The 27,671-nt window shown below is 37.7% G+C and overlaps 1 protein-coding gene across 9 annotated transcripts in view; it reads right to left on the reverse strand.

The window, feature by feature from the left end:
- Positions 1 to 236: 236 nt before the first annotated feature.
- Positions 237 to 27,671, reverse strand: part of LOC117408337 (LIM domain-binding protein 2-like) — a 121,426-nt gene continuing 93,991 nt past the window's right edge. The window contains exons 4-9 of one of the 9 annotated variants that reach the window (XM_034013252.3): positions 26,529 to 26,651; positions 10,586 to 10,669; positions 4,900 to 5,023; positions 3,681 to 3,731; positions 2,850 to 2,986; positions 237 to 1,160 (exon numbers count right to left, since the gene is read on the reverse strand). In XM_034013252.3, coding sequence (XP_033869143.1) covers positions 930 to 1,160; positions 2,850 to 2,986; positions 3,681 to 3,731; positions 4,900 to 5,023; positions 10,586 to 10,669; positions 26,529 to 26,651 — 750 coding nt within the window. In that variant the 3' untranslated portion in view covers positions 237 to 929. Of the gene's footprint in view, positions 1,161 to 2,849; positions 2,987 to 3,680; positions 3,735 to 4,899; positions 5,024 to 10,585; positions 10,670 to 26,528; positions 26,652 to 27,671 lie in introns of all 9 variants that reach the window. The other 8 variants (XM_034013251.3, XM_034013254.3, XM_034013250.3 and 5 more) reach the window with 8 other exon arrangements.

The raw sequence follows: 27,671 nt of genomic DNA on the forward strand, positions 1-27,671 counted from the left end.
CAGGGCGACTTACAATTGTTACAAGATATCACATTATACATTATTTCACATTATACAGTTATCACATTATTTTTTTTACATACAATTGCCCATTTATACAGTTGGGTTTTTACTGGAGCAATCTAGGTAAAGTACCTTGCTCAAGGGTACAACAGCAGTGTCCCTCACTGGGGATTGAACCCACAACCCTCCGGTCAAGAGTCCAGTGCCCTAACCACTACTCCACACTGCTGGCATGTTTTTTTTTTTTTATCTAAATGTGTCCTGCCCAATGAATGCCGACATTTATTTTACAAACAATTGTATTATAAAAATGCTGTCAATAAGAAGATCACATTGGTTCAGAATATCAGGTGTTACCAACATAATCCTTTAAAATTAAATGAATGAGGCTGCCTTCCGTTAAAATCAAATGTGTTGTTGTTTAAATCGTTTATTATTATTACTTTTTTTTCAATTTATTAACTATTTTTACATTTTGGACTGGAATTTTCACTTATATGAAGGAGGTCACTTTCCTTGAGTATCTTCACTTTCTTTTTTATGCCAATCCTATAAAAAGGATTGTAAAATAATCCCAAATCTACGGCAACCGTTCACGTGCTACACCAACGAAACTGTCTCGTTTAACCCCAATTTAACTCCTACATACAATGTCCAGCTGGGATATGTACAGTGGCAGAGAAGTCTTCCATTCTCCAGCTATTTGTTGCACACATTATACCTATGTGTATGTAAAAATGTATATTTATAATATGTATATTGCAGTCCTATATTTCTCTTCAGTGTTAACAAGGATATCATTTCCAACATATGTCTGTTAACCTTGCAACACTAAAGAGTACAGTGCTAACTTTATACCCACAGAGTACAGTATGCTGTCAGAACAACCCACTAGCTTGGGCGGGGCTATTGCTCCGACAGAGTCTTTACTGGGATGGCTGTGGAGCTGTGTTTTCAGGCTTGGGATCCTGGTTATTGGGGGGTTTGCTGTTCCAGGGGCTATTGTTGCCCAGTGCAGGAGAGTTGCTGAAGTCTTCCTCGTCGTCGATGCCATTTGCTGCATCGTACTGCGTGTTCTCCAGCCGCGTGATGAGTCGCTCATCTTCATCGCCAAACTCTCCTCCCATCAGCGTCGGCTCACCCACAACCATTACATCCTGCAAACAGACAGACAGACATGAGTGTGTCAATTCAGCGCTGGGATTCCCATGCAGGAAACAAAGCAGTGGTTAAATGGAAAGCACTTCACTGATCATTTGACTCGATATAAAAGCATTGAATTCCCCACACACTCTACACTGGAAGAAATACAGAACAAGTTTGTTTATCCAAGACAGATCCTTCTCCCTGTTAGCAAGCCAACAAATCCCCCAGCCACCCCCTATATACTTAACGTTCTGCTATTTAATTATGATAATTCATTTAGGTGAGGCTTTCACTAAATAACAATGTACATACTGATTTGACAATTTGCATAGCTAATTAAGTCATTAGCAAAGACCTGCTGATTGCCAACAAGGCCTGAGTTAGCCATCTGTTATTGCATGGTGGCTGTCACCTACTCTAGTGTGGAAAAACCCCAAGACAATCTGTACAAAAAATATAGCAATCTGTCCAGCTGGTGTTGAAGACAAGAGAGATTGAGAGTACTAATTACAATTCATTGGATACTTTCTACACATCTCATTAACAGCAGCCTGTAAGCAAAGACGTATTGCATTAAATGTATCACCAAACACATCTGCATGCAACAGCAATCACTTTACCAAACAAAACAAAAAAGCAAACTGTCTAAATTCAGGAAGCACAAGTTAAAAGGCAAACATGCAAAGTCAAGTGTGAAGAAATGACACAGCTTGCCTATAACAGCAGCAGCCTCTAGAGGGCACTGTTAAACATGAATTGCAGGTGCTTCGTCCCCACTCCCCACCCAGCTCTCTATTGTTATTGCAATCACGTAGGAGTGTATTCAGCTGCAAAAGTACAACTCTCTTAACAAGGCCAGAAGATGTATGACATATGTAGTCAGTGTGCTATTGTGTCTGCTGTTACTTTACAAAAGGGATGACCCAAAAGAAATGCTGGGATCTGACTGACCCGCAAGACATCCTACATGTTTACTTTAAATTGTATTTTCAATTTACAAACTATAACCACATGAAGGGGTGTTCATCTTGTTTAAATGAGCGGCTCACTGCGTTTAACATATACAGCGTACAACCATTCAACCTTTTAATTATCTTCTGCCTCCAGTAACCACAGCATGATGGTGTTAATGTGTCTCTTAAAAAAAGTGGTTTCAACTAACAACAAAATTCCAGAAACCTGACCTGGAGTGAACTTCCATTCACTATGTTGGTCTCAAATGTTCAGAAAAACAAAACAAAACAAAAAACAACTTTACTGCACTTGGTTAACTAGGTCTCTGCTTGCAAACCTTTTTAATTGTTCTAAGCAACCAAAAAAGTCGCAGATTTCAAGTTAACTTATACAATATTATAGTTAACTTGAAACCTCCAACTGTTTTAAGAGCTGAAAACAATTAAAAGGCCCAATTAAGCAAATTATTAGTTCAATTAAGGGTTTAGTTAAGTAATCGAGAGCTCAGTTGGAACAAAAACCAGAAGACACTGGGGTCCCGAGGACTGGGAAACCCTGGTCTAGAGTGAAACAGAAGATTATGGCATTCGGTATTATAATTTGTATTATTTTATTTTTTTGTTGCACCAAGCAAAGAAGGGAATCGAGAACTAAGGTAGTTTTATTTAATGCTGGAAAACAAAAGAGTGCAGTCAACATTCTACCATTATTAGATGATTAGCCTAGAAGAAAAAAGGGATGCTTACAGGTACCTGACTGGCCAGGCTGAAGTTGCTGGCAGGGTTCTTCTTCTTGCTGTTATTTCCGAGGCTGCTGTTGGAGGCGCTGCTTGCTGAGTTCTTCCGTTTTCTCCTCTTTGTTGTCGTCTGTCTTGTGGGTTCTGCTGTTTTATAAAACAAATGAATGAATATGTAACTATAGAAAGAAGAAGGAGGACATAATGGGTTGCAGCAGTTACACATTATGCCTCAAGTACACTGTTTTCCCTGAAATGTGCAAATAAAAAAAGTGTTATCCACAGCATCCCTCACAACATTTATCAACATTTTCACAGCATGAGCAGGTTTTTTCACCTATTTTATCCTTTAAAACAATATCTACAAATCATAAAATGCTTTTTAAAAATATTCATAGAAACACATCTTGTTCAAAATTTTTTCCAGGTATCTACAAACACAGACTTCAGAAATCGCTCCTCCTGTGACCTTTTGGTGCTCAAAGACTGATAAAGTAACTGACTTAACTCCCTGGTCTAAAACGTCAGGGTAGGCCTCAAAGGGTAACGACTCTCTGGTCATTGAACAAAGTGAGGCTGCAGGGAAAACACCACCTTTTAGCTCAATTGATAAACTATTAAAATCAATTTTGGGAGTTTAACAATGTTTGAATGTACTATTGCGAACATGTAATTCATTGACTGCCAGGCAGGTTTGGAAAAACTATTGACCTAATACAAGAGAGTGAAACGACTAAAAGCTTATTAAGAGTTGTCTATTTGCCGACATTTCATCACTGAATATGCTCAATGTTGAATCAGACTAATGTCATTCTATTTCTATTATAAGATGAAAAAGTACCTTTTTTGTGATTTGTTGTGAAAATTTCCATTTTGAAGTTCTGTGGGTGTCCTGCTGAAATCGGAGCCAGAGCGATGTTTATTTATTAAATAATGATTTTCAATGAAAGTGTAAAACACAACAGATTTGCATAATGAAAATCGATAGAAAAATGAAAATGAAATACAACTTTTATTTTAATTGCAATTATTCATAGAATTTTACGATTCATGCCAATTAAACTAAAAATGTAACTAGGATTCCTATTTCACCATATGGATAAAAAACAAAAATGTATTGTTAATTCCAGTGTTTGCAGTTTCAACTACTTAAAAGGGGCACATGTAAAAATAAAAAATAAATAAAAATGTATATATATATATATATAGCATTTTATTTTTACGTAAGGAATAGTAAAACTCATTGAAAAGCTTATTATTGAAAAGCTGTATTATTATTATTATTATTATTATTATTATTATTATTATTTGAAATGTGTTTAGATGGGTCTTGTATTTACACGTGTATAATTGCTTGTACTTAAAAAAATCCAAAAAGACTAAAATTGAGCTTAAAAGTGTTCCTTTCAATCTAGTGTGACAGCTCCAGTATGTAATACAGAGGTTTGGGCAATTTGATATGTTTTGTACATACCACACTTCTCTACCCTGTGCTGAAACTGTGCCTTTGACTTTCCCTAATTTTAATGCAGCTTGTGTGTTTAGACTTCAAATGGACGCAAACACCTTGAGAAAATCGGGCCTATTGGGTACGGACAGCAGCAAAAAACATTTCCTACTCTTCTCAGTACTGATCATATATATGAACACTTTCCAAACTTTTTTCCCCCAAATGTTTTAATCCTACCTGAGAATGTTCTATTTGTGGAACTGCATTGATTTTTGTACAATGTGCATCTGTGCTGCAAAGCTTCTGATCTCCCCTGTTACCCTGGGAGGTAAGAAGCTGGAAAGCTGGAAATCTTTAATATTTCATATCTAATGCTGGTTATTTTTTAACGAGGGACCCAGATATATATATTTTTAATAAAGTGCAATTTCCTTTGTTTTTCCACATTACATGTATATGTGTATAGAGACAAAACAAATCGTGCAAAATGTTCAGATGCATACCATGAACTATTTATGATTAGTGATCTTTTAATAACAATTCACAACACTCTGGATTAAGTTGTACAAGTGCAACAAAACAATGCAATTTCACAAAAACTACAAAATACCTGGTGGTGCCACCATTCTTTGCCATTTCTGGAAAAGGCAGGTTTTCAGGCAGTCTCTTGGGCTGAGGTTGTAAGTTTTGTGCCTAGACATCAGTTCCTGCATTGGTTCCAATATTACACACAACTGAAAAAAAAAACCATAAACAAATTAATACGATGAAATAGTAGAAATAAAGACACATCATATTATTGTTTTGAACACATTTCACTAAATTTGACTCACAGGTTACTTCCAGAGGACAGCAATAATGGCAAAATACCAATTACAGTGCTGGTCAGCCAACAGAAAGGAAGTTACCAGGTTTCTGGCAGCGGACCAATCAGAGGCTTGCAGATGGTGACCATAAGCTGGATAGTCATGTGACCTTTAGCAGGGTTGTCATTGGAGGCTGCTATCCCTTGTCCAGGGGCCTACAGAGGCCAAGATAACTTCCGTTGATGAGAAATCTTCTGATAAGCAATCTGATATACACAGCCCCAATACTGTAACTTCTCATACACATGGAAAATAACTACTGTGTTGCCATTTGTTGTTCAAAATAAGTGAATAGTGCGATTGCCATTTGTGCAAATTAAAGTTGCACTATTGGAAATAATGTTTCTTATTTCAGTATGTGAAACTATTAGAAGTAACTGTTTGTCTATTTTTAAAATCAGCTTGTTACTAGGATGACAGCTCTGGCCAATGACCTCTAAAATGGGAAATTCTGGAAATTAAATATATAGTTCAAATATACAGACCTCAATTGGATTTTTGTTCGACTTTATTTTTTTAAAAATAGATTGTAAACGTGGCAGCCTTAGTCACTGTCCACTGGGCCATCACCAGACAGCTAACCCCAATTCCCTGTTTGCATACTGTACATTTATTATTTCAAGACTACCATGTCGATGCAGGATGGTGCAATCCCAATGGTTTTTCAGGAAGTTTTGAGGATTGAGGCATAGTTGGGGGCAATGTGGGTAAGATCACATAGGCACTGTTTGTACTATGCTGTCATCGTGATAAAAAGAGAGACTTCAATCACCATTAAAATCCAGCACCTTGCAAGTCACATGTTAAAATAACAAGCAAACAATTCCGCTTTTTAAATATGTATGGCACTGCATCTTATGATTCCATATCAAATGATACATAATATTACATGACATACAAAACAGTTTCTCATACACTAAGAAGATACAGTAAAAATCTGTATTTAAGGTCAACTGAACAATACCGTTCATCTCATTACCAAAGTTTATTTTTCATTTGAAAAGTCAACCCTAAGGATCTAATGCAATAGCAGAACACTCATTAGATGCGGTGGAGCAGACAGTGTGCAGACACTTTACCGGATTTGCATCTGGATATACAGTAATTCATCTGTTCTGAAATTTTTGCTGCATACAAGACTTTCTTTCCAACATATCTGTGATTCCTTTCTTTGTCTTCGTGAGGATGCGGTTTCTGAGATGTGCTTCGTGGCTCATACACAAGCCCTGTATTTTTCACAGAACACAGTCTATTTTTAGACTGAATTGTAGGAAGCCTGCAGCATTAATAAATGTAAGAGGCAAACTGAGCTCCGCTGTATCGTAATGTGCCAGCCGAAAAGCTTGTTAGGCTTTTAGCTAGAAAACTGCCACGCTATTTCACATCATTAAGAACAGAGGAAAAAATAACCGTGGTGTATACTTCACAGAATAATTCATAGAATACACACCTATGTACAAATTATATATAGACTAAAATGCATTTCAAATGCAAGGCTGCAGATCCTTCAGAGAATGTCTTATTTTACAGGAATAAAACAAAGTTATATATTACACACATTCTTTAAGACCATTAAAGGTGTAGTGTCCCGCAAAACTGGTGTCCCTGCAGCTATACTGTAATATAAAGACTGAACTGGGGAAGACTAACAAAAGAAGCATGGCACTTACATTTAGTTCAAGATTGAACATTATAGTAGAACACTGCATTCAATGCCAGATCATAATAGAATAGACATGGTTGTGTTTGTACACAAACATATTATAGGTATATAAAATATATCATAGGTATATATAGAATATATTACAGGAATATATAAAATATATTATAGGTATATATAAAATATATTATAGGTATATAAAATATATTATAGGTATATAAAATATATTATAGGTATATAGTGCAGAAGCAACAGCTTTATAAAACTACTGCCACTAAAGGGTTCATTTTCATTTCCTTATCATCCAGAAACCAAAAAGAAACCCAACCTTAACAAGGTAGCCATTAGATACAGTTACATTTTGATTAAATAGTTTCCATAACACTGAAAATATAAAGTCTGTGGGCCCAACTGTGATAAACACCAGACTCCGGGGTGCTTGTGTTGTGTCCTGCCATACTTCCTATTTGTGACTTTGAACTGAAATCTGTAATTCTGAAGGGTACACACGTGCGTCTTGAACGACTTTTGTCTTAGCATTACTGCCTGAGTGGCTAACTTTGTTATCAGTTCCTAAGCAAGTGGCCACACCTTGTACAGTAAGTAAAGGGTATTTCATGATATGGAGTGGAATACAGAAAACACATAATAAATCCAAATTAACCACCAAGGGTTGAAGCCCCACTAATCATTCAAATGCCTCCTGAATGCAGTATTTTGCCCATTTGACCTTGCACAGAGCATTTGGATTAAGGTAGGCATTAAATCTAAATGAGAGCTCTGCTATAGTTCAGTAAAGCCATTGCACTGCACTGATATCTTATTAAATAATGCCTCCACAGTGCCAACTTTCACTTCATTAGTGAATCTTTACTAGAAGAAATAAGTGTTTGATATAAACAAAAAAACTTTGCATAGCCAATTGAATTCATACCCTGTCATCACGTGTAATAAAAAGTACAGAATGAGCAAATGAAGACTATTTTATCAGACTGCATATACTGCAATCGAAATGGCTGACTGTATGCCCTGCCTGTAGCTCTACTGCTAGTAGCGTATTTATTTTTTAAAAATCTATAAAAAGTACTGTAAATATACCATAAATATTTGCAAGCCTTTCATTTCTGGAGCAAAACGGGTTTTATGGGTGTGTGGTGGGGTGACCTGTCCCTGTGTGTAGATTGTGTTTTATGTTGTATGTGGTGTGTTATTGTTGGTGTATATTTATTGGTGCACGGGATATAATGGGGCTGTGGAGCACGAGTGATTTAAAATATATAAAACATACTGGTTTAAAAGACAGCAAGCTTAGTAATTGTTATTTCTTTTTCCTATTAAATTACCTCTTCTCCACACCTGTTCTCCACTCACGAACACACAACCCTGGGTGAGTGCTTCGTTTTGTTTTACAAAGTGTTTTTGTGTTTTGTTTTACTTATGTTGCAATAAAACGCACAAGCCAGAGCATTCACCATATCACCTCACAGTACGGTGTTTTCTTCCAGGTCTGATGTCACCACTACAGCCAGTCTGTTCGCAAATATTTATGGTTTTACAGCATTATGCGGACATAATAGCACTCCTGAGGTGTGAGACCTCTCAGATCGACTCTCACTTTTCTATTGACTATTCAGTGCTTACCCCATATACTCCTTCAGTATATACAATCTGTTCAATGGGCCTCCAACTCTTTAAGGGTAATTGGGAAGCTACAGAAAGCTTGCACTGACATTATTTCTGAGACCTTAGTAATTTGTGCCGTCTTGGTTGCAAAAGCAGAGCACCCTCTATGAGAGCTAGGGTTAGTTCTATCTGCATTTTATCCAGTGAAACTGGCTGGCAAAAGGGAGAAGCAACTTTAATATTTTACAGAAAAAAAGTCAGGGAAATCAATCAGTCATGTGAATCCTTTTACAAAAAGTGTGTACTGCATACCGCAGATGTTTTACATTTTTCATTCCCTGCAAATAACACTGGGTAGCTTTCAAAAAGGGCCAGTTCTCTGAATCACTGAATGTAATTAAACAGAGTGTTCTGAATAAGATCCCTAAGATCCCATGTAGACACTTTAGTAAATTCTGTTATAGATTCTTGCAGCAAACATTACTGATGCATATAGCTATGTGTTATTAAGAATGCGCTTCAGACAGCCCCTGTGTTTAAGAGTTAATCAGCTAAAGAAAAGCTACCCCTATCGGCATATTCTCTGGTGTCCCTACGTCACAGGTCCAGAACACCGTACAATCAATCATGCTTCCTTTCATCACTCATCTGAGATTATTGATTTAAACAGGTCTTTACGATGAATGCTCAGAAAACGTTTAAAACATAACTGCTTGCCCCAAGCATTCCTATAAAACAATCAAGACACTTTGAATTCCCATGAATACTATAGTAATCTGGTTTTGATTTGACAACTTCAGGAATTGTATTAATAACAGCCATTTCAGTACAAACAACACAGACACACGAAGTTCGAGTGCAGCATTGTCTTTGTGCTAATTAGAATGTCTTTAAAATTACAGAAGATTCAAGAGAAAGATTAGCAAATCTGGATCAAAGACAAATGCATGTGTAGGGAGGATGCCTCAGAAACAGGTTCCTCTCGCATTCTCTGTTGTAAAGTAATCCGTTCTTGCTTAAAGACACTTTCTGCTCTTGCATAACAAGTACAATATTGTGGATAAAGTCACTGTAAACACCTTTGCGATTTAAAAAAAATGCCCACATTTATAAGCAATAAAGATTGACTGATGAATTGATTATTAAAACCAAGAAGTTGCTCCCAAGCTGATTTCACTGCTCAACACTGTTTTGAAAATCATTTTGCTGTGGGCTGCAGTGTTGCTGTTTAAACACATCAGTAACACACACTATCCTACACAAGTAATGGGACAAATGAAAGCATGCAGAACAACTGTGGGTATGACACTCATATCCAGCAGCAGTGGGCAGTATTGTTTAGGACTCTGGACTCTTGACCGGAGGGTCGTGGGTTCAATCCCAGATGGAGGACACTGTTGCAAGGTACTTTACCTAGATTGCTCCAGTAAAAACCCAACTGTATACATGGGTAATTGTATGTAAAAATAATGTGTAAAAAATAATGTAATTGTATGTAAAAATAATGTGATATCTTGTAACAACTGTAAGTCGCCCTGGATAAGGTCGTCTGCTAAGAAATAAATATTAATAATAATATCCAGTTCAACCTCACATGCTTACTGAGAGAGTTATTTTCAAAGCTTGGTAACTTACTTCCGGTAAATCTCAGCTAATAAAACTGAACCATAAAAAACACAATCGGAACCTGAAGGTAAAATTTATCAGAAAAATCAGTCAAATAGATAAACCTATCGAATAGTCCCTTCTTCAGTGTAATCTTTTAGGGTAAAGACAGACAGACATGCTTACCCTTCTTTGACCAGGTTTTGATACTCAGAATAACATAACAGAATGTCCTAACACATTCCATCACATTTGGGTACACGGTAAGCTACATGTATACAAAACAGTGTCACATATGGGTTAAAATATTATAAATGATAAGAAAGCCAGATTGAAAATATGTAATACAGAAGGTTTAAAGGGGGAAATTGAAGAGCTTTATCTTTTTATTCATGATAAAAGCTATTGAAGGCAATTCATTTTCTCCTGTGTAATTAATATTCAATTGATACTTATCTGTCCTCTTAATTACATGAAGCTGAGATCAAACTGTTGCTTGAAAAGCCGCTCTCAAGCTCAGAGGATGGCTCAGCAGCTCTTACCCTGAGGTAGTTGAGAGTGAAGTTGGTCAGGCCCATTCGAGTGATGTTTTTAGACAGCTGCTCCAGCACCCGAGGGTCCTGTGCCTGCCATGTTTTAAAAACAGAAAAGAATGACATTAAAACCATTGTCTGCTCCGTCATGTTAAATTCAGTGAAAAAACAAAACAAACTAAAATACATGAAAATGCTTTTTAAACAGCTTATGAAAAGTATAATATAAAGAGATGCCTGCAGCCAATTCTGTCAGAATGAACCATGTTAAATAAAGATGCTATGCCCAGTGCATTATTTCTTATCTTTTTTTATTTATTTTATGTAGAATTATACCAAAATAAAGGTATTATTCTGATTTTCTTAACGGTACGAATATTTTCCAAAGTTTACAGGCACAATTCCACCTGCAACACACAGGAAGGGACTCAATGGAATGATAGAGTGAGAAAAACACTGTTAAAATAGTTTACTGTCAAATAATAAAATGTCTGAATTAATAATACCAATCATTGTCATAATTAGCAGTGTATTGAAGCTTCTGAAAAAAAACAGTACAACCCTGATCAATGTGCATTTAAAGCCTGCAGATATTGCACCCAAAAAGTTTGTACATTGAAGAAATATACCCTCCAGATGGATTCATTTCAAGGGTTAATGAGGATTAAATTGAATCCACAGTTCCTACCAGCAATTTATGCATTTTTTCCCTTATGAAAACTAAGCTTGTTTCTTTCAAGGATAAAGGGTTATAACAGAGTCCAGTTCCTGCTTTATTCCAAATTATAGCTTTTTAACTGCAGTTATAAATAATAGAAATCTCTCCATTTTACATTAGTTTGAATATGAAAAAAATGTTTTGCAGCCAAAGGAAGGGGGTTAGTTCAAGAAAATGTATTTAATACTGGCAGGGGGATTTTTAATTTTTTTTATATAGATTTTGTTTTTGCTTTAGTAGAGTCTTTGTCAATCAACAAATTAATTTAAACAATACAGTATGTTTGTTCATACAGAGGGAGGGGGGTATTAAGCAAATCCTAAGCAGAAACCATCTTGTAACTGAACAATGGTATACAATCATCTTGTTACTGAACTATGGTATACAGCCCGCTAAATTTCTAAATGCTCTCTGGAGCACTCTGCTGGAAAAAGAGAGTATTGAGTTTACACTTCAAGCCACACCGCAGGACAACCGCAGCAGGTATTGACTTGCGTCAAGTTACCAGCGATTCTCTGTGGTACTAGCGGATTTTTCAATGGGATTCACTGTATGCGAGAAAGTGAGTGTAAATAACCTTGTAAAGAAACCTACAATGTGCAAACTTTAATCTTTCTAGAATTGTTTAAAGGATAAAACAATTATAATAAGCTACAGTAGAGGAGGGAAAAGTTGAAGTCTAAGCCACTGTGGTTTACAGTAGTTTATGCCAGATTAAAATAGCTTAAATCCACTCCATTTCTAACCCTACAAATCACAATCATATACTTGTGAAGGGCAAGAATTGAGGGCAAACTTAGCCTTCACTAAATGTTGATCATACATTTAACTTATTTTACCACAAGCCACAAATGACATTTGTGGATCTCTTTTATGTATAGAAACATAAGATCATAAGAAAGGTTACAAACGAGAGGAGGCCATTCGGCCCATCTTGCTCGTTTGGTTGTTAATAGCTTATTGATCCCAGTATCTCATCAAGCAGCTTCTTCAAGGATCCCAGGGTGTCAGCTTCAACAACATTACTGGGGAGTTGGTTCCAGACTCCCACAATTCTCTCTGTAAAAAAGTGCTTCCTATTTTCTGTTCTGAATGCCCTTTTATCTAATCTCCATTTGTGACCCCTGGTCTTTGTTTCTTTTTTCAGGTCGAAAAAGTCCCTTGGGTCGACATTGTCAATACCTTTAGAATTTTGAATGCTTGAATCAAATCGCTGCATAGTCTTCTTTGTTCAAGACTGAATAGATTCAATTATTTTAGCCTGTCTGCATATGATATGCCCTTTAAACCCAGGATAATTCTGGTTGCTCTTCTTTGCAATCTTTCTAGAGCAGCAATATCCTTTTTGTAGCGAGGTGACCAGAACTGAACACAATATTCTAGATGAGGTCTTACTAATGCATTGTAAAGTTTTAACATTACTTCCCTTGATTTAAATTCAACACTTTTTACTATATATCCAAGCATTTTGTTGGCCTTTTGTATAGCTTCCCCACATTGTCTAGAGGAAGACATTTCTGAGTCAACACAAACTCCTAAATCTTTTTCTAGATTCCTTCTTTAATTTCAGTGTCTTCCATATGGTATTTATAATGCACATTTTTATTGCCTGCGTACAGTACCTTACACTTTTTTATATTTTATATTAAATGTAATTTGCCATGTGTCTGCCCAGTTCTGAATGCTGTCTAGATCATTTTAAATGACCTTTGCTGCTGCAACAGTGTTTGCCACTCCTCCTATTTTTGTGTCAGCTGCAAATTTAACAAGTTTGCTTACTGTACCAGAATCGAAGTCATTAATGTAGATTAGGAATAGCAGAGGACCTAATACTGATCCCTGTGGTACTCCACTGGTTACCTCGCTCCATTTTGAGGTTTCTCTTCTAATGAGTATTTTCTGTTTTCTACATGTTAACCACTCCCTAATCCATCTGCATGCATTTCCTTGAATCCCTACTGCGTTCAGTCTGAGAATTAATCTTTTATGCAGGACTTTGTCAAAAGCTTTCTGGAAATCTAAATAAACCATGTCATATGCTTTGCAATTATCCATTGTTGATGTTGCATCCTCAATAAAATCAAGCAGGTTAGTTAGACACGATCTCCCTTTCCTAAAACCATGCTGACTGTCTCCCAGGATACTGTTACCATATTGGTAATTTTCCATTTTGGATCATATTGTAGTTTCCATAAGTTTACATATAATAGATAATAACCATTTAATATATGGAACAGAATAGACTGTCCAGGTCTACAGACCCATGGCATAAGCCCTATAGAACATGCATGGGATCATATTGTCAGACAACTCTGTCACAGGAGGCCACATCCTGAGGCTGGAGGAACTGAATGCTGCTCTTCTGGATATCTGTACCTACAGTAGGTATGATACAAATTCCAGGATTCAATACCAGGGGTGCAAATTTGGCACTATGACGCTAGATTCTAGCGGCAGGGTACCTCATATAGTGCCAGCAACATTCAATTCTGGTGCCAGTAGACATGTATAATTATTATTAATTTATTATTATTTTTTTATTATTATTCCTTAGCAACCATAGATGATGATAGTTTCTCACTGGGTCCGGACTACTCACATGACCCACCCACACTCATCCACATACACAGGAGAGAAACACACACAGGAGAGAAGGTTCATGTTGTGTGGGAAGTTGTAAGGGGGGCATGATTAGGTCAGGGTATCACCTGTAGGCTCTCTGGTGCTAAACTTTCAAAACAATTTAACACCAATTTTCAAAACGATTTGAACCTGTGAATACCCAGTTGTCAGTGACAGAGGACCATCTTGATACCAAGCAGTGTAGTGCACATCGTTTCTTTTTTAATCCTGTGCAGGCTGTAGCAGACACAGTGAGGTCTATTCATAAAGGGTTAACGCCTGTCGAAATGAGAAAACAGGAGTAACATGATCGGATTTCGTCCATAGCCGCCTATTTAATGGCAGCTACTATTCATAAGATATAATTCAGATGCGTCATTAAGCCCCAGCGATTTTCGTTTTTAACAAATTGAGAGAAAGGTTAACGATGACCTAATTAGCATAAAGTTTTCATTGGTCCTGAGTGTCATGCTGTCGATATCTAGGAGTTACTGAACGCTTTTTACAGTCAAGTCTAAACTAACGACAGTCTCGGCAGACTATTTTTTTAAAGACCTATTTTATTACTATACTTGCTCTGTTACACAGTTTGACATACCGGTGATTAACACTGCATATTTCTTTGCCGTGATCCGTGGCTAACAGCGGCCCTTTTCTTTTGACTTCTTTTACCTGTGTTCACAATAAACAGTTTGGACAAATACCGCCTGTGTGAACCTGTTTATTTTCATGAAGCATTACAATATACAGTATACCAGTGCTGCTGATGCAATCGGTGGGAAATTTTGGCTTGCTTGGTATTGAAAAAAACACTTTTCAATACCAATGAATAGCAATATGGATTCATAAACATAAACTCGCCCCTGATTGATTCCATGCTTTAAGCTGGGTTTATTATTATTAACAACAACAACAACAACAACAACAACAACAACAACAACATTTGAGAATTTGTAAGATTAACATTGAACGTTTTCAAAATGAGTATTATTATTATTATTATTATTATTAGAATCACAGTATTATTCAAACGTCCTCCTACAGTGCTTTTTTTTTTTTTTTTTTTGTTTTGTTTTTTTGGTCCTGCAGTTAAGAATGGAAATCTTATGTGTGTGTATGGAAATGTGTTTACCAGCGTTGCCAAACAAAACGAAAATACAAAGTATTTATTTAAAATGTTTATTTTTTTTCTAAATTATGACATTAATTTTTGGCAGACGTGATAGTGACTGGCAGCTGCAGACTCGGGTTTCGGTAGAAGGCTACTGTCGATGGATTCCGTTTTTCTTTTTGCAACAGCTATCGACGCCACCCAGGGAACATTAATAATGCTGATGATGTCATCAAAAAGAGGCGTATTTTTGTTCTTGAATGACTATATACCCATTCATAAAATGCTTTGCGACAATCGACCGTTTGCTCAGATCATTTTATGAATAGCAAAATGGACGACTTTCATTAGTTTTAAACAAAATTTGTTTTATTGCGGCAATAGGCAAGAACTTTGTGCCTTCAAACTCGGGTGCCCAAATCAATGATCGTCCTATGGCTTCTGTATCAAGCAACAGCCTTGCAGCATCAAAGCTGCTGCTAAATGTAGGTTGTAATTAGGGCTTCTGATTTTCAGTTTTAACCGATACAACATGATAAAACACCCCCGATACAAAAAAAATGAAATCGGCTGATAGCCATTAAACACTGGAAAATACCGGAAAAACTGTGGAAATGGTTAATCAACTCACTTTGACCCTTTTTCCATTAAAAAATAAAACCTACTACAAAAATAATAATACATACATTTCCCAGTGCTGCTGGGCAATGTCCCGCCTTCCTGACTTCTATCTATCATTGATTCGTTCTGAATACTTTAAAACTGCCCCAACTACTGAGTGACAGCACATTACTACATTTCTAGGCTCAGCTCACCGCTACCACCCCTGCGCTGACTCGGGAGGGGCGAAGATGAACACACGCTGTCCTCCGAAGCGTGTGCCGTCAGCCGCCCGCTTCTTTACACACTGCGAACTCACCGTGTAGCCGCCTCGTTGGAGGACAACGCAGCTCTGGGCAGCTTACAGGCAAGCCCGCAGGCGCCCGGCCAGACTACAGGTGTCGCTGGTGCGCGGTGAGCCGAGGACACCCTGGCCGACCTGACCCTCCCTCCTCCCGGACGACGCTCGGCCATTTGAGCGCCGCCCCCTGAAAGCTCCCGTCCACGGTCGGCTGTGGAATAGCCTGGACTTGAACTCGCGACGTCCAGGCTATAGAGCGCATCCTGCACTCTAGCGAGTGCTTTTACTGGATGCGCCACTTGGGAGCCCCTACTATACATATTTTGACAGAAAAAAAAATGCTCAAGCATTTTGGAAAGTAACCGAAAACACTAATTTCATACAGTATATCAAAAACGAAAGCCCTCCCAAAAAAAACTAATTTTAAAAAAACTTGAAAATAGCTAAAAATAAGCACCTTAAAAGTACAATTAATAAAAAACAAAAAACAGAAGCCCTAGTTGTATTTCATACCAAAAAAAAATAAAAAATAAAAAATCAATGAAACTGTACAGCTCTACTGTGTGCCTGTGTGTACTATTCGCCATGCACATAGTGCTGTGCAGTGATTGTCATGTGACTATATGCAATCTAGGCGGGAAATTAAAATACTACACACTGTAAACAAGAAAATGCATGTCTCTAAAAAGGCTAAAAATGTGTCTGCAGCAGATCACATAAAGCAGTATCCAGCAGGATTTTTACACAAGGATGGAGGTAAGCTCTTTTGTATGTCCTGCAATGTTACTGTAGATCGCTACCGAGAATCGTCTGTTGACAGGCATTTAATTTCAAGTATTCACAGAAAGTAAAAGGCGGAGATCCAGAGCAGTACTGCAACTGCTTTACTTGCAAAGAAACAAAAAACAGTGACTTCCATGTTCCAAAAGTCCACTGAAAACCGTGAAGCACGAAACACATTACATTTTGACCTGACAGAAGCATTTGTTTGCGCAAATATCCCTCTTGAAAAATTTGGACAACCAAAAGTTACGTAGGAGTGTAGCGAATGGTGGAGCAATTCCTTCATCAGCCCAGCTGAGACATGATTACTTACCTAAAGTTGCCGAGTATCACAAGCAGGAGATTATGTATCACAAGCAGGAGATTATGTATCACAAGCAGGAGATACACTTTACCTACAGGCTGTTAATTACAACACCGTTTCACAAGCTATTGTAAAGTTCTTGAATAACTTTGATGTTGATTTTGATGATGTCATTGCATTTATCTCTATATTTGATGTTTAAAAAAATAATTATCTGTACACATAATTTATTAAATAGTTCTGTGCACATTCCGCGAAATACAATACTTTACCTGTGACGCTGCTGTGGATTTCACGAACATTTCCGCGATTTTCACAGGGCCTTATCTATGACAGTCTTACAACTGGGAGCCCTCTCTTCTAAACAAGAAATTTACTATAGGATATGTTGTTGCAGTGAAAACACTCCTAATATAAGACTAAATAAGACATTTCCCCAAACAATTTGGTCATAAAATCTCACAATCAATACAAAATGTATATAATAATAATAATAATAATAATAATAATAATAATAATAATAATAATAATAATAATAATAATAATAATAAATAATAATAATAATAATAATAATAATATTTCCATTACTCCAAAAAAAATTGATGTGAAAAATACAAAATATAAAAAAAGCATTCAACACTCTTTTGAAGAACATGGGTTTGAATGTTTTTTTAAGATTTGTTTTACTTTTTATTAAAGACCTTTATAACTCCCTTGTGGTCAAAGAGAATATATCACATTCATAAATCGAAACTATTTCTTTTCTTTAATGATCCACTTATCAAAAAGATTGCCTTTATTACATTTCTGGTGCTGCAACAAATACACTGAAAATCAATAAGAACCAGGAGCCAAGCAGCAGAGATCACTCTTAGGCATTACGTGACTGCCAACTCAGTCCTTAAGGAAAAAAGAAGTCGTCTACTGTTGTATTTTCCACAAAAAAAAAGGTTTATGAACTAGATGACTCTGGAACAAATGGTTGCATGTAGTCTGAATGTTATTAATACAAATGCTGTTTGTTGCTTGGGTAGCATCATCAGGCTACAGGCAGATCAGGTAACCTCTTTCTTTTGAAGTGACAGCATGTCCTCAATATGTCAATTCCAATGAAGAAGAATAGTAAAAAAAAAAGATAAGGATTTCTGTGATATTATAAAGTTACAAGTGCAATGATTTAACTTAACCCTTTGAGGCACAGAAACATTTTTTTTTTTTTTGTAATAATTCAACTTGAATGGAAAAATTACAACATTCCATGTTAAAGTGCAACAAAAATGTGAAGAAAAAAAAATTGGGGGGGTGGGGTGGGGGTGGTCCCTCAGTTTTTACGTGGTCTCACCCTGAAACCACTGTGACTCTTAAAGCCCTTGGCTACCAAATCCTTTACTTCTGATGGTAAGTAGAGAAACAGTTCCTGAATGTGCTCAAGCACAAGCCCACTTTACATTCAGAGCACATCTATCTGGTACGATGTGGCTCCCTAGCTGTAGTGCAATCAGCACGGCTCCTTCAAGTGCTGTGTACAGGGAGATGCAAGGCCTGGGCAGAGCGTAGTTCAAGGGGTATGTATGGCTTGTGTCGCAGGACTTGATCTTGGCCACTTCTTCCCTCACCAGAGTCTCTTCTTCCCTCATCGGATCTTCTTCCGTCACTAGAGCTTCTTCTCCCAGCATATGTTCCCACCAATCCTGTAACAACTGAGCAGCCGAAGGCTTTCAGCTTCATTTTGTTAGTCTTGAAGAGTTCCTTGAACAAGATGTGCAAGCTGACAATGGTGACGTCCACAAAATGCCACAGAAGTCTGTGCCACCACTTCTTACTCTTCCGATCAATGGCATGGAACGACTTCATCATATCAGCCTTATCGACGCAGCCCATGGATCTGTTGTAATCCTTTATCATTTTAGGACAGGGAAGCTGGACAACCGACCCGTGTTTTTCCTTTCTTTCCACTTGTGAAATGGAAATAGGACTGTGAATGGTGGACAGGAGTGTGACAGTGCGTTTATCCTTCCATCTCACACAGGAGATCCCGTCAGATGAAACAGCAAGATCAGTCTCCTCTTCAGCTCTTTCTCTGACTTCAGAGTCGGCAGATGCTTTCTGTTTGCCCTCACAGTTCCGCAACAGTGCAGTCCCTTAGCCTTCATGTCTTGTAGTAAGAGCACAGATGTAAAATAGTTGTCAAAGTAAATTTGGCAGGCCTTTCCTTCCAGCTGGGAGCAGAGTGACTTCACCACCTTCCCACCTAAGTCTCGCTCAGGGTTCCCTCCGGTCTTCCCAGTATAAACACTGAAGTCGCACACATAGACGTTCATGTCAGCTCTTGTCCAGATTTTGTAACCTCTCTTCACTGGCTTCATGGACAGGTATTGTTTGAACGAAGACCTTCCTTTGAACTTTACCATCGTCTCATCTACAGCCTGTTAATTTGTCGGGCAGTAATGCTTTTGGAAATTACTTCGAAGTTTCTCAATGACAGGTAGAATTTTGTAAAGCATATCAAGGCTTGGGTCATTTCTCTCGGACATGAGCGCATTGTCATTCAGGTGTAAATTTGCAACAAGCCAGCTGAATCTATTCACTCCCATGAGAGTTGAAATATAGTGGCATCTAAGCTCTGCATGGGAGGACCAAAAATCATGGTAAGAAGGAGCAATTTTTACCCCCATCAGTACACTGATGGCGATGAACACCTTCATCTCCTCTTTAATAACAGGCTGAAATGGTTTGCCTGCCTGTGTGGTGTACAGATTTGTCTGAAATGTCATGTGCTCAAGCTTGGGGATTATAAACGTAAGTAATAGACTCCGTTGTATTACTTACCAGCATTATTATTTACTGTTTGTTTCGCCGTCAGGCACTGGACAAAACAAATAAAAACAAACCTTTTCACCTAGATTACAATTGTCTGTCTGTTCTATAATCACCTGCACCTGCACACTATTAACCACTTTGCCACACTCCTCTACAATTTCTGTGCAGCTTTCCTCTTCCTCTCTACTGTTTGCTATCTTGTCACTGTCTGCTTCCTCACCACTGTCCTCTCTCTCTATGTCCTGCTTCATCCTCAACTGTGTCTTGGTCAGACATTTCTGAGTCAATGTGACTGGGGGAGCCAGTGAGCCACTCTCTACCTTCTATATCCTCCTCATTATAATCTATCTCTGACTCTGGACCTGAGGGTATATCTTCAGTGAGAAGTTTTGCTACCCCCTCTGCATGAAACTTTCTGCCTGCCATATATCCCTACAAATAAGAATAGGTTTTGCTTTACTTTCTATAAAAAATTACAGTGCATGTTTGCATTCTTTATTTTTAAATAAAAGGAAACTAAAGGAAAACGGTGTGTTACACATCTGAACTACAACTCCTTTGCATAATTTCAGTATAATATTAAATAAGTGCTGGAGGAGAAAAAAAATAAGTCGTCAAGTGTGCTCTGTATGGTAGCCTGCATTCACAGTTGTACACGAATGAAACCACATAATTGAGACACTGTAGAAATACTAAATTCGATTTTCTTTCCTCATTTTTCAGTTATTTCCAAATCTAACAGTTATTATAATTTACTTATATATGTGGGGGAATATTTTCACAGGGGAAATCTGTAAACTGCAGCCATGAAATAAGAGTACTGGTAATGCAATAATCACTGCATAGTACTATAGAGTTTTATACAGAGAAATATATATATTCTTGTTGTACAGATAATTCAATTGTCTTTTATATAGTAGCCACAAATTCTTCTTTTGTTTGAGGTTTAAAAAGGTTTGCCTGTATTAGAGTCCAACCAGAATGTACTCACCTGACAGGTAATTCTGGTCTTTATATTAAAAGCATTTCCTTTCCTTATGCCTTTCTTTTTTACAACAAATTTAGCATTTTTTTTTTTTTTAGTAAAACATTTATTTTCAAATACAGTACTGGTACTGTGCATGTAATAGAATCTGATTAGTTTTCTTGCAGTTTAATTGAAGTCCATTGCAGTGCATGTAGATCAGTTCAGCAAAAGCTGTATATCCAGTACAATACACATAGAATCAATGTACAATACATTATCATTGTACAGTAGTTGGCTTAAAAAGTCATCTTAACGTGAATTTGACTGTACCACCTTGCAAAACATTCAGCTGATTTTAACATCTCAAAACTGAGGGTTCAGTTTTACACACATATACAGACGTGCTCAAATTTGTTGGTACCCTTACAGCTCATTGAAAGAATGCTTCATTCCTCCTGAAAAGTGATGAAATTAAAAGCTATTTTATCATGTATACTTGCATGCCTTTGGTATGTCATAGAATAAAGCAAAGAAGCTGTGAAAAGAGATGAATTATTGCTTATTCTACAAAGATATTCTAAAATGGCCTGGACACATTTGTTGGTACCCCTTAGAAAAGATAATAAATAATTGGATTATAGTGATATTTCAAACTAATTAGTTTCTTTAATTAGTATCACACATGTCTCCAATCTTGTAATCAGTCATTCAGCCTATTTAAAAGGAGAAAAGTAGTCACTGTGCTGTTTGGTATCATTGTGTGCACCACACTGAACATGGACCAGAGAAAGCAAAGGAGAGAGTTGTCTGAGGAGATCAGAAAGAAAATAACAGACAAGCATAGTAAAGGTAAAGGCTACAAGACCATCTCCAAGCAGCTTGATGTTCCTGTGACAACAGTTGCAAATATTATTAAGAAGTTTAAGGTCCATGGAACTGTAGCCAACCTCCTTGTGTGCGGCCGCAAGAGGAAAATCGACCCCAGATTGAACAGAATGAAGTGCGAATGGTAGAAAAAGAGCCAAGGATAACTGCCAAAGAGAAACAAGCTGAACTCCAAGGTGAAGGTACGTCAGTTTCTGATCGCACCATCCGTCGCTTTTTGAGCGAAAGTGGGCTCCATGGAAGAAGACCCAGGAGGACTCCACTTTTGAAAGAAAAACATAAAAAAGCCAGACTGGAATTTGCTAAAATGCATATTGACAAGCCACAATCCTTCTGGGAGAATGTCCTTTGGACAGATGAGTCAAAACTGGAGCTTTTTGGCAAGTCACATCAGCTCTATGTTCACAGACGAAAAAATGAAGCTTTCAAAGAAAAGAACACCATACCTACAGTGAAACATGGAGGAGGCTTGGTTATGTTTTGGGGCTGCTTTGCTGCGCCTGGCACAGGGTGCCTTGAATCTGTGCAGGGCACAATGAAATCTCAAGACTATCAAGGCATTCTGGAGCGAAACGTACTGCCCAGTGTCAGAAAGCTCTGTCTCAGTCGCAGGTCATGGGTCCTCCAACAGGATAATGACCCAAAACACACAGCTAAAAGCACCCAAGAATGCATAAGAACAAAATCAAAAGCAAAGTCTGATTTCTGTTAAATATGGAATAAACAATGGTGGATGCCAATTACTTTAGTCAGTTTCATGTTATTTCAGAGAAAATTGTGCATTCTTTGTTTTTTGTGGAGGGGTACCAACAAATTTGAGCACGTCTGTACATATAAAGAGGAAGTTCAATAGCTGGAATTGAAGGTGTAAATACAAATTATTTATTAAGGTGACAATAAACCAATTACCCAGACAAAAACTTGAAGAATGTGTTTTCAGGGTAAACTGCTGAATGTAACATAGACTGAATGCTGTCAGCATGTTGGTAAAGGAAGCTCAAATGCTAACTTGACACGATGTATAGTATAATAGGAGATTATTTACTACACTGATTTATTCATTTCAAAAGGTGTTCAAAGATTCACATTGCAAGAGCATAACATGTACAGTAAATGATGTGACACATTTGAAATCTATTTCTAACAGCATTTATTTAGAAAGCATTACAGCAGCAGACAAAAAAAAAAGATTTGAATTGGGACTCAAATTGACAGCCCCAGTTAAAGTAGTTAATGCTCATCCACAACTTCAAACACTTGGCTTCTATGTTTCCATTAAAGAATTTTGTATTCTGCCAATGAATTGCATTCATATATAAAAGGAAGAGAACAACAGACACTCTCTGTAGGGTTCAGTCTCTAACCATTTTTTCCCAATATTTATCAATCGTACAGAAAAGCAACCTACCTCAATTGAGCTTGTGCAAAGGTTAAACATGGACTTAAAGTTACAGCTACCAATTAGATACAATATGTATTGAAAAAGCCTAGATGTGGATTCCAGGAATGATACCGTGGCTTTACACTTCAGAGCCAGTCTTCTCCCTTCTCATTAATGAACGCGATGATCAGAAGGAGCTGGTTCATCAAGTCTGAAGCACTGCTACAAACATTCTTTGGCTTCTGCAGGGCTTTTCTGTTCACTGATACCCTATAAAACCAGTTTAATGGCTGATCATTACAGTTTGCATTAGTCACCCCACCCTCGACAAATGGGTACATGCCATAGAAAAAAAAAGCCTTACTATCAGCAATACTAAACTTAGTTATCTCACATGTGATTCAACAAAACACATCTAACCAATATCGGTGTATCTAAATAATAATAATAATAAACTGTGTGCATACAGTAACACTGTCCACACTGTAACTCAAAGTACCATACTTTCCAGCATTTAAGCATGAGCTGCAATTGGCTATGTTTACAACGATATTTGGCACACAGAACGAAATGTTCTTTTTCTAGAATTTGGATGTCATCATACCGTCACCCTAGTAACTTTTCTCGATTTTGGAAATGTGTGTTCCGAGTATGGAAGACCTGGAGAGAGTAGGCCAGTGCCAGTTTGGTACGATTAACATTGTTCCAAGAATCATCATCTTACTGAGACAGAAATACTTTTCCATTTCTCCTATAATCCAGTTGCAAATCTCGTGTTTATAAATGCTTAAGATCGCACTACTTCAGAACGACCATTTTTCTGGTTTGCTTTTTTTTACAATTCCCAATATATTTTTAATGGCTCTATACATCAGTTAATTCCTCAAATAACCAAAACATTACTAAAAGGCATAAAAAGGGTTGTTATTTTATCTTGAATATAATTAGATTCTTAATGAAACAGCTGGGGGAGTACACAAATCCTCTATTGAGAGGCTGAAATAAATGACATCCGCCAACATCTTTTATTATAAAGATGCAGCAACTACAGTACCTGGAATATATTTCTCTGTCGGACTAATAGATATAAAAAAAGAAAAGAAAGATCATTTCAGATTTCTATTGTTTTGACTTGGATTCTGATTTCCTTGAGAACGAGTCTAGTCAAGAAATGCTAGTCACAGATCTGCCTGCGTCTGACTTATTGTGGCAAAGCGCCCCGCCCCTGTGTGCATTTGTGTTATGTGTTGTATGTTGCGTGTGTAAATGTTGGTGTATAGATTGGTACACGGGATATAAACGGGTCTGTGTTTCACGTGTATTTAAAGTGTAGATTTGTATTTAGGCACGAGGAGAGCACAAATCACTTCACGTGCTGGTTAAATGTAATATGTGAGCACGGGGTTGCACAGAATTAATTCACGTGCTGGGATTCAAGTGAATAATTAATTAGTAATTGAATCCCAGCACAACAGTATAAATAGGCACATTTTTAGTCAGTCAGGGTTGGGTGTTCGGAAGAGGAGATCGGGTGAGAGAGAGAGGAGTAAAAGTAAAGTAAAATCGTAAAGATAAGTGTTTGTACTCACCGTGTTTGTTTGTCTCCGTGCACCGTTTGTTAAGTGTTTAGTCCGTTTTGTATGTCTATTTATACTGTTGTGCTGGGATTCAATTACTAATTAATTATTCACTTGAATCCCAGCACGTGAATTAATTCTGTGCAACCCCGTGCTCACATATTACATTTAACCAGCACGTGAAGTGATTTGTGCTCTCCTCGTGCCTAAATACAAATCTACACTTTAAATACACGTGAAACACAGACCCGTTTATATCCCGTGTACCAATCTATACACCAACATTTACACACGCAACATACAACACATAACACAAATGCACACAGGGGCGGGGCGCTTTGCCACACTTATCTAAAAAGACATTAATTAAAAATTATAAATTAATTCTGCATCGAAGCACAGCGTTTTGACAATGAAAGTAAAGATCCACCAAGTAAAATAATCCTTGAATTAATTGATTTCATATAAAAAATGTACACATTTTATTGCTATTTATTAAAAAAAATACTTGTGGTATAAACAGAATATTGAATGATCGTTCATGGTATACGTTTTTTTTTTTTTTTTTTTTTTAATAATTTAGTCGTTGCCAATTATTTTTATTATTTTCTCCCCAATTTGAAAATTGCCAATTACTTTTAGGCTCAGCTCACCACTACCACCTGTGCGCTGACTCGGGAGGGCGAAGACGAACACTCGCTGTCCTCCGAAGCGTGTGCCGTCAGCTGCCCGCTTTTTTTCACACTGCAGACTCACCATGCAGCCACCCAAGAGCTACAGCGTCGGAGGACAACGCAGCTCTCGGGCAGCTTACAGGCAAGCCCGCAGGCGCCCGGCCAGACTACAGGGGTCGCTGGTGCGCGGTGAGCTGAGGACACCCTGAACGACCTAACCCACCCTCCCCCCGGGCGGCACACAGCCAATTGAGTGCCGCCCCCTGGAAGCTCCCGTCCTCGGTCGGCAAAGGAATAGCCTGGACTCGAACTTGCGACGTCCAGACTATAGGGCACATCCTGCACTCCACATGGGAGTGCCTTTACTGGATGCGCCTTTACTGGAGCCCATGGTATACAGGAGGACGAGCCCCGAATGGCAAAAATAAACTGTATATGCAATGATTGTGAAAATACATTTTCGTAGATAAACCTTGTTATTTCTGCTTATGACGTGTCCAACTTCAATATAACTGATTATCTTGAAGTTAAGCCTGTCATTATTTGTTTATTTAGCAGGCGCCTTTATCCAAGGCGACTTACATAGACTACGGTGTGTGAACTATGCATCAGCTGCAGAGTCACTTACAACAACTTCTCACCCGAAAGACAGAGCACAAGAAGGTTAAGTGACTTGCTCAGGGTCACACAATGAGTCAGTGGCTGAGGTGGGATTTGAACCGGGGACCTCCTGGTTACAAGCCCTTTTCTTTAACTACCGGACCACATAGCTCAATATAACGTCCAGTCATGGAGTTCGTCATAATAGAAGTATGCTTGCTGCTATGTCGATCTAACTCCCGTATTCAGAAACAATACCGTACAAGGGCAGACTTCTGAAAGATGCAACAACACTCACTGTATTTTTATAGCAGGATAATCCTTTATACTCAAACAGTCATATCATAAGGGAAACACTTTAATTACACCAATAAAGGCATTTGCATTCAAAATGGGGTTAGTCTCTATTAGGCATATTTAGTTGTTCAATATGGTGTGCTATTATAAATAAAAACTACAATAAACTGAAGATATGAAAATATGAATATGGCATGAATATCACGTTATCTGCCTTGATATCAGCACATAGGCAGACTGCTGCAAGTTGTATATACAGAACGACAAACAGTTTTCATGGATTACAAATGTGTGTTTTAAAAAGAAACTTACATGCATTGCTAATATACTGCGTGGGACCAATTCTCTGTACTGTCTGATTGTAAAGTGCCATGCCTTAATCCTCATGAGATCATCAAATGTGAACTCCAGAATCAGACGCCCTTCAGTACAGACCTGTGGAGACAAAAAAAGGTTTATTAATAGATGACAATAGGTGGCAAAAAAAAAAAGTATGTTGCTTTTCTTATTGCACGTGGTGTTGCAAGACCCCCCCCCCAACAACAAAAAACTAAGTACAGTTAAATAACCTTTCATATGCTTTTTTGTGATTGCCAGTGATAGTGTACATACTAGACACATAAAAAAAGGTTTCTATAACTAAATCCACTCGCAGTATCATTCTTCTTCAGACACAAGTGAGATTGCCAATATCCCTGACGTATACTGCCGTGTCACCTCACCCATGATCTGATTATCTTCAGAACAGTAACCTCCTCCTCTTAATTCTATTCTTGATGACCCTCTCTTGACCCTACTCTATCATGCAACCCTAAAACAACACCGCCTATAAGAAACACCTTGCCTCTGTGGTGTGAGGATAGGTGTGTATAGACCCAGTATCTTCAGTCCTCATAACATATTTGAACCCTGTAAAATGTAGGTCTCTTAAAATAATTGGTCACATAGGGTTATAATAACATTTTGTCTCAGGGCTGTTGGGGGTGGCTGTTGTATCTTTCTGAGATATTAAAATGATTCCATTAGCAAATTACTCGAGATTAAATTATTTATATTTTGGGACCACTCAGACACCCTCCCCCCTGACAGGTCGTGGATCTTTTGAGCAACAGAAAACGCAGGGGTTAACCTTATATACTACATTACTTTCCACAAACCCTATACACAAATCTTATAAGGTAAAAATGGTCCTGTAATTTACTGGAGTGATGATGTCTTACACTGTTTTTGTTTTCTGACCAGCGATTAAACCGACAATCTGACTGGAACGACAGACATTTACAAAATGCAGTGAATAGTACTCGATGAAATGGGAACAATTCAACTAAATCAGCCGTCATTCTTCAGCAATTGAAAGCCTGTGGCTGGAGCTTTCTGTTTCTTTTGCCCTTTACAGGATGTGGGTCTCTCTTTCAAGAGGCTCTCATATACCCTCTGATACAACCCCCAATCCTC

Source organism: Acipenser ruthenus, chromosome 2, assembly GCF_902713425.1.
Source record: "Acipenser ruthenus chromosome 2, fAciRut3.2 maternal haplotype, whole genome shotgun sequence".
NCBI lineage: Eukaryota > Metazoa > Chordata > Actinopteri > Acipenseriformes > Acipenseridae > Acipenser > Acipenser ruthenus.